Source organism: Camelina sativa, chromosome 5, assembly GCF_000633955.1.
Source record: "Camelina sativa cultivar DH55 chromosome 5, Cs, whole genome shotgun sequence".
NCBI classification, from domain to species: domain Eukaryota; kingdom Viridiplantae; phylum Streptophyta; class Magnoliopsida; order Brassicales; family Brassicaceae; genus Camelina; species Camelina sativa.
In genome coordinates, this window is record NC_025689.1 from 3,384,435 (window position 1) to 3,399,898 (window position 15,464).

At 32.8% G+C, this 15,464-nt stretch overlaps 1 protein-coding gene across 1 annotated transcript; it reads right to left on the reverse strand.

Annotated features, from left to right (window-relative positions):
- On the reverse strand, window positions 1-1,035 carry LOC104785244 (putative methyltransferase DDB_G0268948; the record flags this gene model as incomplete). Its single annotated transcript, XM_010510420.1, is given in 2 exon segments — window positions 1-684; window positions 841-1,035. Coding segments are annotated over 2 exon segments (819 nt in total). The 5' UTR covers window positions 994-1,035.

A 15,464-nucleotide genomic window follows, 5' to 3' on the forward strand; every position in this document is an offset into this window, starting at 1 on the left:
AAATCATCAACTCAGAGTTCAGACACGACGGCCTTCTCCAACTCTTCCGATCAACAAATGAATCGGAAACCTAACAATTTTCTTCTCAATCCCATCTTCTTTCCAAGAATCAGCAAACTCTCCTTCCATCTCCGCAGTCAAAAGCTCCAAACCTTTCTCCTTAGCCGTCTGATACGCCGAAGATGACCTCAGATAAGTCATATACTCTTCCAACACCATTTCTTTCTCCGTCACAAACTTAACCGGAAGACTTTGACTTCCCGTTGACTCATCTTCATCCACCTTCTCAAACGGAAACTCAATTCCTCTGTACCCATCCTCCACAAGCCGCCTCGCTTTATCCCAATGAGGACCAAGTTCTTCATCGTAAAACCGCTGGAAAACTTTGTCCACGGCGGCGTTAACCTCCGGATTGGTGTAGCACCAGGCAGCGATCACCCCGTTTGGTTTCTTGAGAACGTGTTTCACGTTGCTGTAAAAGTTCGTGAGGTCGAACCAATGAAGGGCTTGTGCGACTGTGACTAAATCGACTGATGATTCTTTTGCCACTAGCTTCTCGATCTCAGATGTTGATGACATCGTCGGTGGAGTCAGTTCGTAACGGACGTTGGCAAGCTTTTCAGCAAATTCAAGTTGCTTTGAACTCGTGTCCGTAGCAATCACCTTCTTGTATATTCCCGCTAGCTGAGTAAGATTAAAATTAGTAACAACGGTCGGAATTGATATTGAATCAAAAGTGTATCAAACACATAACATGATATATATATATAGATAAAAGGTTGAATAAATACAAAAAGAAAATTGAAGACTAATTACATGAAAATTGGAAAATTAAATTACCGATCGTGAGGCCTGGCCGCTACCTGCGCCTACGTCCCAAGCAAGGTCGTGGCACGGTGTTTTCGATGCGATGAATTCGAAGAGTTTGATTGGATAATTTGGTCGGGCTGCTGCGTATTGCTCGGCTTGCTTGATGAATAATTTCGCCNCCATTTTTTTTTTTTTTTGTTTTCCGGATGTTTACTTTGTTTCTTTAAACACGCAAAAGCTTTTTAATCTTTTAACTTTGTGGGTTTGAAGGATTCCATGTATCTATCTATCATACGTTAGAAGGATTCGAGAGGAAGAGGGTCAAACTTGAATTCATCAAATACAGTGACTTTCGCGGGAAGGTCCTATTGTTAATAATATTAGTTTAGATGGGCTTTTATGGACTCTAATTAGCCCAATATTAAAAAAAAACAAATGACCCATTTAATCAGTTTATCAAAGGCATATTGGAGGATATCACTGGAAGGAAGCTCTGGAAGTACCTTTCTAAAATTTCTTGCCACAGAGTATTTTTGTAACTGTAATAAAAAAAATATATATATAATTGAGTGGGTTGTAAAATCGTTTTTCAAAAAGGAGATTAATAATTAATTAAACTGATACTTGAATTAGAATATTGAGAATTCCCTAAAACAGAATTGTAAAAGTAAGGGATCTGGAAATTGGTGAAAAAAGTCTATGAAAGTGACAACCAAATTTAATGGTAAATCTTAATTAAATCATGTCGAATTTTATTTGTCGGGCCATTATTATTTTTACCTTTCTTTGGCCCCTCGATTAAAAAAATAAAGTTAATATAATCACTAACTTGTTTCACCATTGAGAGTCATTGACTCTTTTATTTGATTTTACGTATCGATATATATATATATATATATATATATATTTTTAGTTCACAAATGCAACATTACTATATATAGTTTAATTTATGCTAACTTTAGTAATTTATAAATTAACTTTATGGAGTTTCTTTTTTTTTTTTTCCTTGGATTCTAAATTGATCGACACTTTGATAGCATATCGGGAATCAAGAACAACTTTATAACACGTGAACCATATTGTGCAAAGTTATCAAAGTTGAATAATTGTGGTACAACATAAAAACATTTACTATATATATACATACGTACCATATAATTCGGGGTACTGCAATTCAAAATAAATAATAAGAATGCTGTTATGGATTAAGTTTTGATATATGGGAATACTCATTTTCTATCGGTCAAGTGTATTAATATCAGAGAAACCTTTATCTATCTTCTACAACTGATTTGGAATTTATACTATACAGTTGCATATAACACTTTAATTTTTAATAAAGAGTTGCATAGAACACTTTATATACATTATACATGTATTTAATTAGAAACCATTCTGTTCTCTTAATAACAAAATCAAACATAAGAAAAACACTATTGAATTTTTTGTTTTGTTTAATTAAGAAGAACATAATTCTTCTTACCCCAATGTTTGGACATATAATGATTGTAAAGCACTTTCATGCCTCTCAAATGTAAAGTAGATTACCTATTTCAATTAAATCAATAGATTTCCATTAACTAGTTGTTATTTACATGACATTAATTATTTTATGGCCATTGTGTCTAGTTACTATATAACATTTTATGGCCATTGTGTCTAGTTATTTTTAGTTTCATTTGAAAAGCATATTGATCTATAAGAATGTGTTTCCTTTAGGTAGATATATATCACGTACCAGCAAAAAACATTGTTATTGAGTGGGTATCAATCACACACATAAGTACGTTTTTCTTGTTATGATTTCAAATCAAACAAGTATATGTCTTGTCAAACAAATAATTTGAAGATACGAAATTTGTAAGATAATAAATCTTGGGATGTTGACCCAAAAAAAAATACAAAAAGGAAAATATTGAAATGTTTTCATTAGAGCGTCACAGCAAAACTTTAGTCGAATCCAAATATTATTTTATGCAATATATATGATGAAAAAATAATTCTACTAGAGTTAACTGAAAATACGACATACAAAAGCATGAATAGACCCTGGGAAGAGCAAAGTCCAATGGTCACAGTCATCAGAGAAAACAGAAAGTTTCAGGTATCTCTTAGCTTAACTCCAACTCCCAAGTTTCAATTGTCACTTTCTCTCTCTCTCTAGCTAGCTCTTTCTTTATCTCCCTATCGTCTGAAACAAAAGGAATTTTCGTGAGGAGCTTTTGGTTCAGCACAAAGGTCTCTCTCTCACTCTCTCTGGTTATATATGCAAAGGCTCACTCACATCATTATTCATTTAATACCACTGCACATAAACATTGAGTGAGAGAGACGCATGAAACGGAGACTGAGACTTAAGCTGTAGTAGGCCTAATCATGTCATGTGGAAGTCAGTGCTTCTACAAATAAATTAGTATTTACATTCTAACCGAATCATTTAGTATAATGCATGTATAACTACTGTTTAATTCAATTAAGAGTGCTCATTTTAATCATAGTTAAGTAGCTAGCTAGCCCGTGAACATGGACGCTTTCAACACATGGTTAAAAGTTGGACTTAGGTCATTGCAAAAAACAAATCTGGTGTAGATGGAGACCATTCATCACATAATAATTTTTTTTACCATTTGATACTGTGTATAATATGAAAATAATAGTATAGTTTTAGTTTTTTTATTGCACAGTTAGAAAAAGTTTGTCTTAGACGTTTACGTGACTAATGATGTTTGATTACAGAGCAAAGTTGGCTTATTGTATTAAATTTGGAATATTGAGTTAGGGAGTGGTAGCAGAAGCAGCTGCTAGTCAGATGATAGTGAAGTGTTGGACACGTGTCGGAAATTGAGTCGGACTTGAAGTAAACGGAGTCCGTTTAAAGTAAGACGCCTCGGCCGTACTACTGTTATTTTGAAAGCCGCTATTTTCGCATAATCGTATAATAGGAAGAGACCTCTCATGTGATAGATATATAAATAATGTTCATGTAATTATTGCCTACTAAATAAAAATAGCGTTTTAAATTTTAATAATAGTAATTTTTATTTAGAAAATTGAAGTCAATGGTACTCAAGATTCTCCGCTATGTTAGAAAATGTTCCAAAAGTAAGATAAAATAAGGGTAAATACGATATAAATTTCATTTTAATTTTACTATTCTATGTACATGCATGTATGTGCGTGTTGGTTTTTTTTTTTGAACAACCATATCCTTTCATTCCATTAACTAGAAAGTAACATACAAAGCAGGTAGAAATAGCTTAAACAACAGTAGAGAGCATACCCCAAATTTAAAGACAACGATAGTACAAGGATAGATAGTAGCAAAGATATAAGGATCTTGAGAGCTATGGACCAAGTGCTGAATAGCAAGCTGGAGCATGTAAGGTCAAGAAATATCCATGCAGCTTCCATGAACAAGTCATTGGAAGAGAAGGTGGCCACTGTCTTGATTCGAAGACTGGGTGGCGATGAAGCAGTCAAAGCTGAGGATCTCATCGAAATGAGAAAGTCTACACGAAGTAGTGCTTTGTCTAAGGTGTCAGCAGGGTTGTGAATGCTCTGATTACCGATCACTGTAAAAGTGGTTGCGGTTTTAAGGTTGAGAGGGGGAAGCTTGAAGAGGTTGGGGTAACCACTACTCCTTGGAATGGTGATCATAATGCCCCTATTCTTCAAACCTAAATGAGGGAACTTCAACAAGTAGATGGTATGCAAATTGGAGAGCTTGGAACAAGGAAATAATGGAGAGAACAAACTGGCTAAACAGCGGTAATCCCCACTCCGCAGAGGTGGAACCATAGTGCCGAGTTTAAGCCTAGTTATACACTGAGGCTGAAGGAGTTGAGGGTTTGGTGATATGCAGCAAATAGGATCAACGGATGCAAGCAGCATAAGTCGCCAGAGAGATGGTTCAGGGTTAAGAACATAGCTCTGCAATGCAGTCCTCTATACCAACGTAATCAACTTTCCTCGAAACAAATAGATGTCAAGCATATCAAAAGAAACCGAGACTCTACTACCGAGGGGACCCCGACTTGACCAAGTAGAGAAACTCGATTCTAAAGATTTTGAGCTTGAAGTAAATTTATCACAACCGGTTCTGAGGATGCAGACTTTACATTCAGAACCTTCTTGTCGAGTACAACCAAGCAACCAGGTGACACAGAGGTCTAGACGGGTTGGGTTCAAAACAGCTTTAGCGGATCTACGCATATTCCAGTTCAGGGGCAACGCAACTAACCAAGATATCCTAGAGGCCAGGAAATTGGGTAAAGAGTGAAAATCGAACCTGGAGAGCGGAATCAATGTTATGCTAGGGAGCGCCAAGGATGTAGATTTCACCGTCAAAGTCTTCATCGGCTCCAATGTCAAAACAGAGCTCCCGTCCAGTTGCAGCCAAGCAAACCACTTGGTGAGGGGAAAAACTTCCAAGGAGCGGAGAGTTGTTGCGGTTGACAGTTTTAAGAGGCGATAAGATCGGCGGGAATCAAGGCAATTGGGGCGTTCAGGGGACTCAGAGGGAACATCTCGTGGCTGGGACCACGAAGGCGCAGGCACATCGAGACGATTCACCAGAAACTGAGGCAGGGGGAGGGGAGAACGAAGCTGAAGCATGCTCGGAGTTGAGATCCAGAATCTCGAGGGAACTCCAGGGAAAACAAGAGACCAAGAAACAAAGGAGAAAACGATGCAGTAGAGGATTGTAGAGCTTGCCAGAAGAGGTAGAACCCGACGCCGGTGAGCCGGAGCTCTACCGGCGTCGGGGAGAAGAGTTGGTAGCGGCGCCTCGGGAATAGTGTCTGAGAGAGAAAAAATATTAGGGCGAACTGATCAGTCCCTCGTATGTGCGTGTTGGTTTTGGTGCGTTTTTGATAATAAAATGTTACTATTATAAAAAATTAAGAGGGAATGAGGGATGATGTTTTTGCTTGCTATTTAAAATGTTCGGATTAATGAAAAGTGTAAGAAAATGAAAAAAAAGAAAGAAAAAAAATAAGTAAGAGAGGAGCAGAAGAGAGACAGAGAGAGGAGGAGATTGAGAGGTCAAGTCATAGAAGTCAACATCACATCTCTTCACATGCAATAAAACACACCATTGTCTTGTCTTGTCATTTATCATTTTGCATCCCAACAAAATTTTAATTACACACATTTTAAGACTTATTTATTTTTAATGTTATGTTATGATGAGTATTTTTATTTGGCCAATGTGATTGGCTCAACCGGTTAATTAGGTTGCTGTTAATGTTTTGTTAGAGCCAGATAGGAATATATGGTGCTACATTCGGAAAACGATATTACGCTTATTATACACCAGTCGCAAACATATATCATTCTTAAAAGTTCATTTTATTTTGGACCTAAAAGATAGTATATAGAAAATATTTCGTTTCACTTTTTGGTATATAGAAAAAATATTACCATTAAACAAAAGAAGCTTAATTAGGGTTTTGAAAAGAAAAAAAAAAAAGATTTTTGGGAACGATATTTTCCCCCTTTAGATTCAGATTGATTCGCTTATTTGGATTGAACATATATCTATGCTAAACAAAATGTTTTAATTGTTGAAAAAAAGCAACTTAAGTTTACTGCTACACCACTTGTATAAAATTTCCCTTTTTCTGCATAATTCAAATCACCTGCAATCCTTAACAAACACTCCTTCTGCAGCAATCTATAACCTAGTAAAATTCCAGCTTTCCTTGTCTACCTTTTACACACACATGCAACATATATACATATTGTGAAACTGCATGTAAATATATAGATATGGTAACTTTCTATTGTTAATTGAACATCGCATATCGTTTGGTAATAATTATAGTTAAGAAAAACAATAAGCACTTTTAGCATTCGGTGTTAATTTATACAGATGGGTTACTGGTCTCCTAAAGGCCTGCAATATGACTCAAGCACCTATTTTTTTTTTAATCCCCTACCTTTTCTTCTGGGCCAAATTATATACACACATAAATATAATATTCTATATATTTAGGTTATATATAGATGTGTACATTATATAAATGTATAATGGTATGAATATATGATGATAAATATGGTTTAGTTTCAAATCTTTTGTGTCCTGTTATTTGCATCTGATTCTCACAATTGCCAAAGATTTTCTTTTTGGGATGATTTGAGGGAAAATATATAATGTGGGATCCATGAAATAATTTTTTAGTGATGGTGAACTAAATATGAATATAATATGTATTTTTATTTTTTTAATTCCAACTTTAAAAGTTTCCTTTTATTTTACTAATTTAACTTTTTTGTGGCCAATGGGACCGAGATTATCAAAATAAACAACACAAAAGAATCTCCACTTGACTCTTAATACTATTATAGTTTATTTAATTAATTGTTAAATGCTTTCCAAAACTCAAACTTTCTTCTTTTCATCAAGTGTGAAGTGTGTGCTCCTCTTTAATTTTCATCTGCTTTCTCCTGTCAAGTCCATTTCCCATTATAAGAAAGATACGCCTAATCTCCTCTTTTTTCTAGTTTTCTTAAATGATTATTTCTTCCCATTTGATCATTTATATGATTATCTCTAACTAAATTACTATAAAAATAAATCTTTAGGCTTTCCTCTCTTTTTTCGTGAAAATTACCGTAGAATATCGGAATACAATTTTAACTCTAGTGTGAGATTGCAATTAAAACTAAAATCTTTCAGAGGTTTAGAAATGATGGATTAGTTTGTCCTTATCTTCCATCTGGATGACATTAAGAGCGAGGGCCTTGTCTTGTACCCCATAATACAAATATGTCACTACTTTGTCGTATGCACATCATGAAGTTAGTGCATAATGTTATAATAGCTCATGTATATGTGTACTTGGTTGCTTTTAAGTGGTTAAAGTAGCGATTTGAAAAAGAGTCAAGATTACTTATAGAATCAAGAATTATTATGTATATGTGTACTTGGTTGCTTTTAAGTGATTAAAGTAGCGGTTCGTTTCCTATCGTTCAAGAATGATGTATTCTGTTATCTTTCTTTGTTATATTAGTAAAACATTAGTATTTGACATCAGTTATACTTATACACTATTGAAACCTACCAATCATAAGAATTGTTTAACAAACTTTTATAATGATCACTAGTGAGAAATTTCTATTTAAAAACTTTCAACATCATATGTAACACAAATATAAAATTATACATAACATAAATTTTTGTTAACATGCATGCGCGCGGAGTTAAATCTGGATAGTAGCAACCAAAAACACAACCAAAAATCACCAAAATAAATATCTTGGCGCTGAAGATGACCATTAAATTCCAAAAAAAATGAAAATCAGAAGATACGTTAATTCCTATAATTTTGATTAATTCAAACTGATTTGGATATTATACTTTCTATTATTTACTGCTCATACTTATATAATTTTGGAATATATAAATGTTGTTTGAATTATTTTATGTTTTCAATTAATATTAGAAAACTCCTCATTCGTTGTTGTACCAAGCCTTGGAGAGATCATTTCTAATTATATCTCTTCTTCTGGTATTATTAGATTACAGACTACCATACATAATCCTATAAAGGTTTAATTGAAATTGTCATACTATTTTTGGTAAGAAATTGCAAAACATATATCATTATAAATAAACTATAGATATAGTCATATAGTTTATATTTTATTATTTTACTCGCAGTGACGCAGAAGATAATATATTGCAGAGACAAATATTTTAATATTTTTAATATCTTTATGCATTTTTTTGCGTCTCTAGTGGCTAGTATTATGAGAAATTTGCAAGAATATTCTTAACTGGAATCAACTACGCATACACACTTTTGTCGGTTCGTGTGACTACTAGGCAAGTTGATTGCAAGGGATTCGATTCGAAGTGTCTTCGAGATTATTAGGTAAACTGTTTTAATCCAATGAAGACGTATAATCATTCCAAATCCCATTAAGAAAAACAAAATTCTAGAACCGATTCTAATATGTGGAGGAGGGTGCACACGATATATAGACGGGTTGATGTGATAGCTGTGAAGACAAAAGACGAATTGAGGAATGTCAAGTAGATGTATATATCAAACGCTAATGATTTAGGGCAACGACCATGTTAGTACATTGCAACAACTGAAGCATATTGGACTTTCCACAAAAGTTACAAAAATCAGTAATAAATATAATGTGGCCAACATATAAATATTCTGGTCAAATGTTTGTAAGTGACTTTTGTCAACTCTAAAAGTTTACTCGAGAAATCTAATATCTTATCACCAAAAGAGTACCAGACAACAGCATGCATATATATTAGGTTATTGGATTTTGAATTCCTAAAAATATTGGATTGATATAAAATTGGATCATTTTACTTCTGTCGACCTCAAGCGATAAGTGGATTTTATAAAGAGAAACTTTAGTGTGTATATTTTAGACTATTATCTAGAATTGAAGTTTGGGTCTATTTTAGACTATTATTCAAGTATTCGCGATATGTTATATTTATGTGCAGTATAAAACCACATATTGTTGGTATTCAAGAATTTAAATATCAGATAATTTGACTATTTTTTAGTAGACTGATAGTTCGATTCTCTTGTGTGTGTTTTTCTATAACTGCAATTAGGTTTTGATCTTTGGAGTAGTCGAATGGATGGTAGAAATGGAGAGCATATTTGGTGACTTTCTTCAACACAAACATTAAGAGAGACAATATCATCACAATCATATATATTTTCCACCACAACCACTTAAAAGAGAATTTGAGCGGTGGTGTTTTGACCCAACTCCCTCCACAAAAAAACCTAATTTTATATGCTCATCCACTTCTCATTCTCTATGGATTTTCCATCAACATTTGAATCACCAGCTCACAACATTCAGTTGGGTTCCACTTAAAATTCCTCCTCTCTCTCTCTCTCTCTCTCTTTAATTTATGTAGATATATGTATTCGTGCATGTATATGAATCCATTGTGGCCATATACACATACATACCCTATAATAATACTTATATCATATACTCAAGAACCCTATAATTTTATTTGTAGGCTACAAGTAAAGTCAAAGCGACCTCAGCCAATGGGCTTGCATTCAAAGCATAGACATGGGTTATTGGTGGACACCTAAATATGAATTATTTGGTACCTATATAAGTTTGTTAATTTGATGTTTCAGCTTCAGGAGTTTCACTTGAAGACGGCTTTGAAGAGTGGAACTTCTTGAGGTTCATGTTATTTTCGGCTGCTTTCAAAGCTGTCGTCATCTTTTTGGGAAAGTATCAATACAAACATACATATATATAGAGAAATAATACACCCAATCACACGCATGTGTACATATATGCTTGTATTTTCCAACAAAATCTAATATACTTAGCTAATTCAAATCTTGTTCAAACTATTAGAGTTTTCACTTTCCTAGACCTAGAGAGTATGTCAGCATGCTAGGGAAATGATGGGCTCTGATGTATCCTTTCTCATCGGTTGTATTTGGAGTATATGTCATCAAAGTTCTTCGATTTATTTTCGATATTTTGACTATTGGAAACTTTCTACTGACTTTTAGCAAACTCTCGAAGGTAGTCTAAGATTCACTGATTCAGGTCAGGAACTAAATTGCAAGTGTGATTCTACATACATAATTTTCGCATATAGTTGGACCATTGGCTTCCTGTAATTTATTAATAAATTAATGTAAATATTTATGTTTGGTGTGTGTCAAAGTTGGTAATGCATTAAAATAGTGTGGAACCATGTTGTTCATATAGCATTTCGTTAGTTGTTCACTGTTCTGTAACAGTGAAGATTGCCAAATTAAACAGGATTAATTAGCCATGTGAATAGTTTCACTTGTTTCTTTGAGTTCTTATTATAGATAATTCATTAGTACAATTTTTCTAACTTTTCATACACGTAATCCACACATACCTCGACTATATATTTAAATATTATTTAATTATATATTTAAGTTTGTAAAGAAAAACGAAGACTATAAGCTTTTAGTGTTTTGGAAAGGAAAAAAAAAGCAAGCAAATGACAGAAAAAAGCATTGTATGAGTGGATAAAATTAAGTAGTTTAGGAATGGAGTGATCAATATTTCTCCACGTATCAATTTTAATTGTTTAATATTTAGATGTTTAGGTGGCATCTTTTAACTTTTCCCTTAATCGTGTAATATAAATAAATAATTAATGCTGTCGGGGTATGGAAAACAAAAAGCAAGCAAATGACAGAAAAATAATTTCTTAAGATAAAGAAAAGAGAAAGGGGAAGAAAAAGGAATGGGGAATAAATTTAAATATGTTTTAAAAAAGTTTTCAGAAAGTTGCATATATGGAATATGAAATACACAATGTGGGGTTTCATTGTTAATTAAATTATGTTTGGATTAATTATTATTGATCGTAAACATGCACATAGAATCATTGATCATAAAAAATATTTTTCTACATATTTCGCGTAATCATCCGAATCTATATGTATTAGCATAAAGTGTATATACTTTAGTTTATATAATTAGTGAGTACATTTAAAGATAATCAAATTTCAATACAATAACTAAAGATAGGTGGAATTGTCGGGTCACTAGAAAGGATTTAGCCTAAAATGGACTCTAATGTAGAGTAAAGACTAATTCTAATTATGCTCACATTTTTGGAGTCTTCTTTGTCTCTTTTTACTAATTTAGTATTGATGGAGTATAGACCTAAACCATTTTTTAAAAATAACATGGATTATATAGTTTGGGTGATAAACACATCAACGAAACATAATTTCCAACCATTTTGTATTTATTGTAAAAATTTCAAATAATTACTTTACGCTAAATTAAAAGTTTATTGAATAAAAATATTTATTTTATAGAAATATGATAAACTATAAATAAACTGAGTGCTACGGAATCTTTTACAGAAAAAATGAGTGTTAAGGAAACTAATTCAGATAGGTAAAATATACAAATAGTAAGTAGCAAAAACTTTAGGATCCCGTCAAACCAGGACCCGCTTTCCCATTTACTCTCTCTGGTAACTAATTGAGATGACTACCCAATCTTTTTACCAATTACCATCTGTTCTTTGTTTAAAAATAAAAAAATCAGATAAAAAGTAAAATTACGTACCTGTAATTTCTTACAAACAATATTCGTGTATTTTTCATTACAGTTTGTAGATATAGAACGTCAAGGTATCTATTCAAAATGTATAAGCTCTCAGCTATTAACAAGCAACAGTTTAAAAATCTTGGTGAAAACGTTGAGGACTTTATCCAAATTCTAGAAAACCACCAAATATATATTTTCGTCTTTTGTAAAAACACTAATCCTAGTAATAGTGTAAAAGACCATTAATTGACCTAAGACAGAGTGGGAAGGAAAACTCAACACACAACAAGACTTACGCAATCTAGGCCAATCACGACAAGGGTGTGTTTCAAACTTTTACCTATATATATATACATACACACATATATGACATGTAAGATGTGAAGAAAAAAGACCCGAGAAATAGGACATTTATTAATTTCTGTATACACAAGTACACAAACATCAATTTCGCTGAGTTAATAATGAAAAGAAACCATTTTTTCATGTGTTTGACAAAAGAAATATTACTACAATTTACAATTTACTACGTAAGATGGGTTGAAAGGGAAAAAAATGAAAATGTATAAATTGAAAGAAGAGAGAGAGAATGAAAAGACAAGTCAAACGTCAAATCGAACCACTTCCTTATCATACGACTGTCAGTGCCCTTCTGTGTGTTGTCATTCTTTTTTCTCTTATTTTTTCTCACTTTCCTTTTTACCCTGAAATTACCAAACAAATAGCTTTTTTTGTTTCTTCAAAATATCATCTCGCACGTGCACCCCTCAAACGCACGACGTAAATAACAAAGCTATACCAAAACAAAAAAATAGTTCGTACAAGATCTTCATTCCATCATCTTTTTCATTACATGTAAAAATTCTAATAACTAAAATAACTTTTCTAACAAGGCATATTAATTTAGATGTTAATATGAGGTCTTACATTTTTAGAAAAAAAAAATGTATTTTAAATAAATAAAAAAGAAAACTTTGTTTACGAATGACCAAGTAATAAAACTAATTCTTGTATACTACCGTTTTGTTATAATAATAGAAGGAAAAAAAAAAAAAAAACAAGAAGGACCCTATCGATCCGGCCGACACGCTTCTCCATGTCCTTCCCCCACTCTCTCCCATCCATGTGTTATTATTATATAAAGAAGAATGAATTTAATTTGATTGGTCCAGTCCAGTCCAACTAGTTAAATACAGCTTTCTCAACTGGTGAATATATGGGTTCGGACCACGACTGCGCCATTATCAGAGCCACGTCTTGACTTCTGTGGTTGGATGTTTCACATTAATTTCATTCTCTACCTGATTGATTTGATTCTTGCATGTTAGTCGAATAATAGCTTTGTTTGATGATTACCAGCATATATGATTTAGTTTTCTTTTTTCTTTTAACAACCACTGTACCTTCATTTCAGTTGAAGTTTTGTATAAACGACATCTTATAATTTTAATTCACAATCGACAAATTTCTAGTGTTAATTACTAGCAAATAATAGAAAAAAATAGTTTCAAGAATTAAAAAAAACTCAAAAAATTTGTGATAAAACTGTATGAATTTTATTTGTGATAAAACTGTTAGAGGCAGAGCCGATGGAAATTTTATTTCAGGCGAATAATGATAGACTATTGTGGGAAGAAGCCAAATCTTACTCAGATAGCTATTTACATATTACGCATATGCTGGAGGACCGGGGGGTGTTTCCTTGTTGTTAGATTGATGGCTCATGGAAGAGTTCTGATCCTCTGCAGGGACTGGGGTAGTGGTGTTGTAGTGATGAAAATTCGACGTTTCTTATGGGAGCACGGAGCCAAAGGCGCAGGTCCACATCCTTACATGCAGAGCTACAAGCTTTGATTTGGGCTATGGAGTCACTATTGGCGGCAGGAGTGGATTGTCAGAGTTTCGAGACAGATTGTGCAGAACTAGTGGCGATGGTGGAGATGCCTGATGATTGGCCAGCTTTTTCGAATCTGTTGGAGGAGTTTTTGGTGCTCAGATCATGCTTCCCCTCCTTTTCCCTGACCAGAATCACTAGAGAGCTCAACGTACGGGCAGATTGTCTAGCCCGTTCTTCAAGATCTTTACTTTCAGAAATTTCTTTTGTAAACTCTTTTCCTCCGGTTTGGGTAACCAATCTTGGAGTTTTATTTTAATTTAATTAATGTTTGGTTGAAAAAAAAAAACTGTATGAATTTTACATTTAAAACATATTTATTTGATATTCTTTGTATATTAAAGCCTAAAATTAGTAGATCACATGTTTAAATGAAAAAATAGAAACACATTTGATAAATTAAGTATTTATATAAAAATAGTGTATCACAAAATAAGAAAAATATGGATTTCGTAATGTTTAAACACAAGGATGATCAATCATAAAAACAAATGTTTTAACCCATTTTCTTAGTTATTCTATTATGTTGCCATCTAGTGCAATTTCTCTTTTATTTATGAAACATATCTTCATCACCATTAATATACAAAATGTTAACATCTTTCATATAATATTATAATACATGATAGTTATCCTAAAATATATTTAATTGTCAATAAATAATTCAGTCCACAAGAAATGTAATTTACAAAAGATCACTCACTTAACAACATGTGAAAATAAAAAAGAAAATGAATTTAGTAATCTAAACTTATTTACAATTTGAGCAACAAATGAACTAGCAAAGAGAAATTTTCAGTTAAAATTAAAAATCCATGTTGCTTACAAGATTTAGGGCTCCTATTTATAGTTACATAAGTAAATTTTCGATATTTCTAGGTTAATCTTAATAGTTAATTGGACATTAGGTATATTTTAACTACATTTGGTTACTGTGCATGCCTTAGATTGTAAGAATATCCCAGCTCTTTCGTATAATCGAGGGATTAATTAGTTTTGTTTGCGGGATCTTCTGGTTAGAGAAATATTTAATACCTATCCAAAAAAATAAAAAACACACAAAGTAAAGCAAAGAAAAAAGTAAAGTAAAGAGTAGGAAAAAGGAGAATGGTGAGGATTGGTCCAACGGTCAAACAGAAAACCATCAAATCACATTTCACAACAGTTATGAAAATTTATTTCACTCCTTCCTTCTGTCTGTCTTTTAACTTAAATTAGGCCTATGTTCTTATCCATCACCTTCCCCTCCCAATTTTACCATTTTATCCCACTTCATCCATGCACACACATCCTTTACATATACATATATCCATGGTGTTTTGTTCAGGCTTTCACATGTTGTGTATCAAGCCAAAAAGACAATTGCTGAGGATCTTGGCTTTATTATATTATCCTACTCAAATTACGTACATACGCCTCGTTTTGGAAATCTTATGTTCGGTGAGATTTAAGTAGGATTTTGATTAGTCAGGTGCTAATTATGATGTTCATTATTTATTTAAACACTTGATCAATTATTATAAATTTTCTCATTCCAATTATACATTTATTCCATTAATAGATTTGGCCCACCTTGTATTCTTTTTCTTCTTAATAAATATTTTCCTATTTTAGTAACCAAATCACTAATTAAAATACTACTTTAACCCTTTGGTAACCGGCATCAAGACAAAATAGTTACTAATTTTTT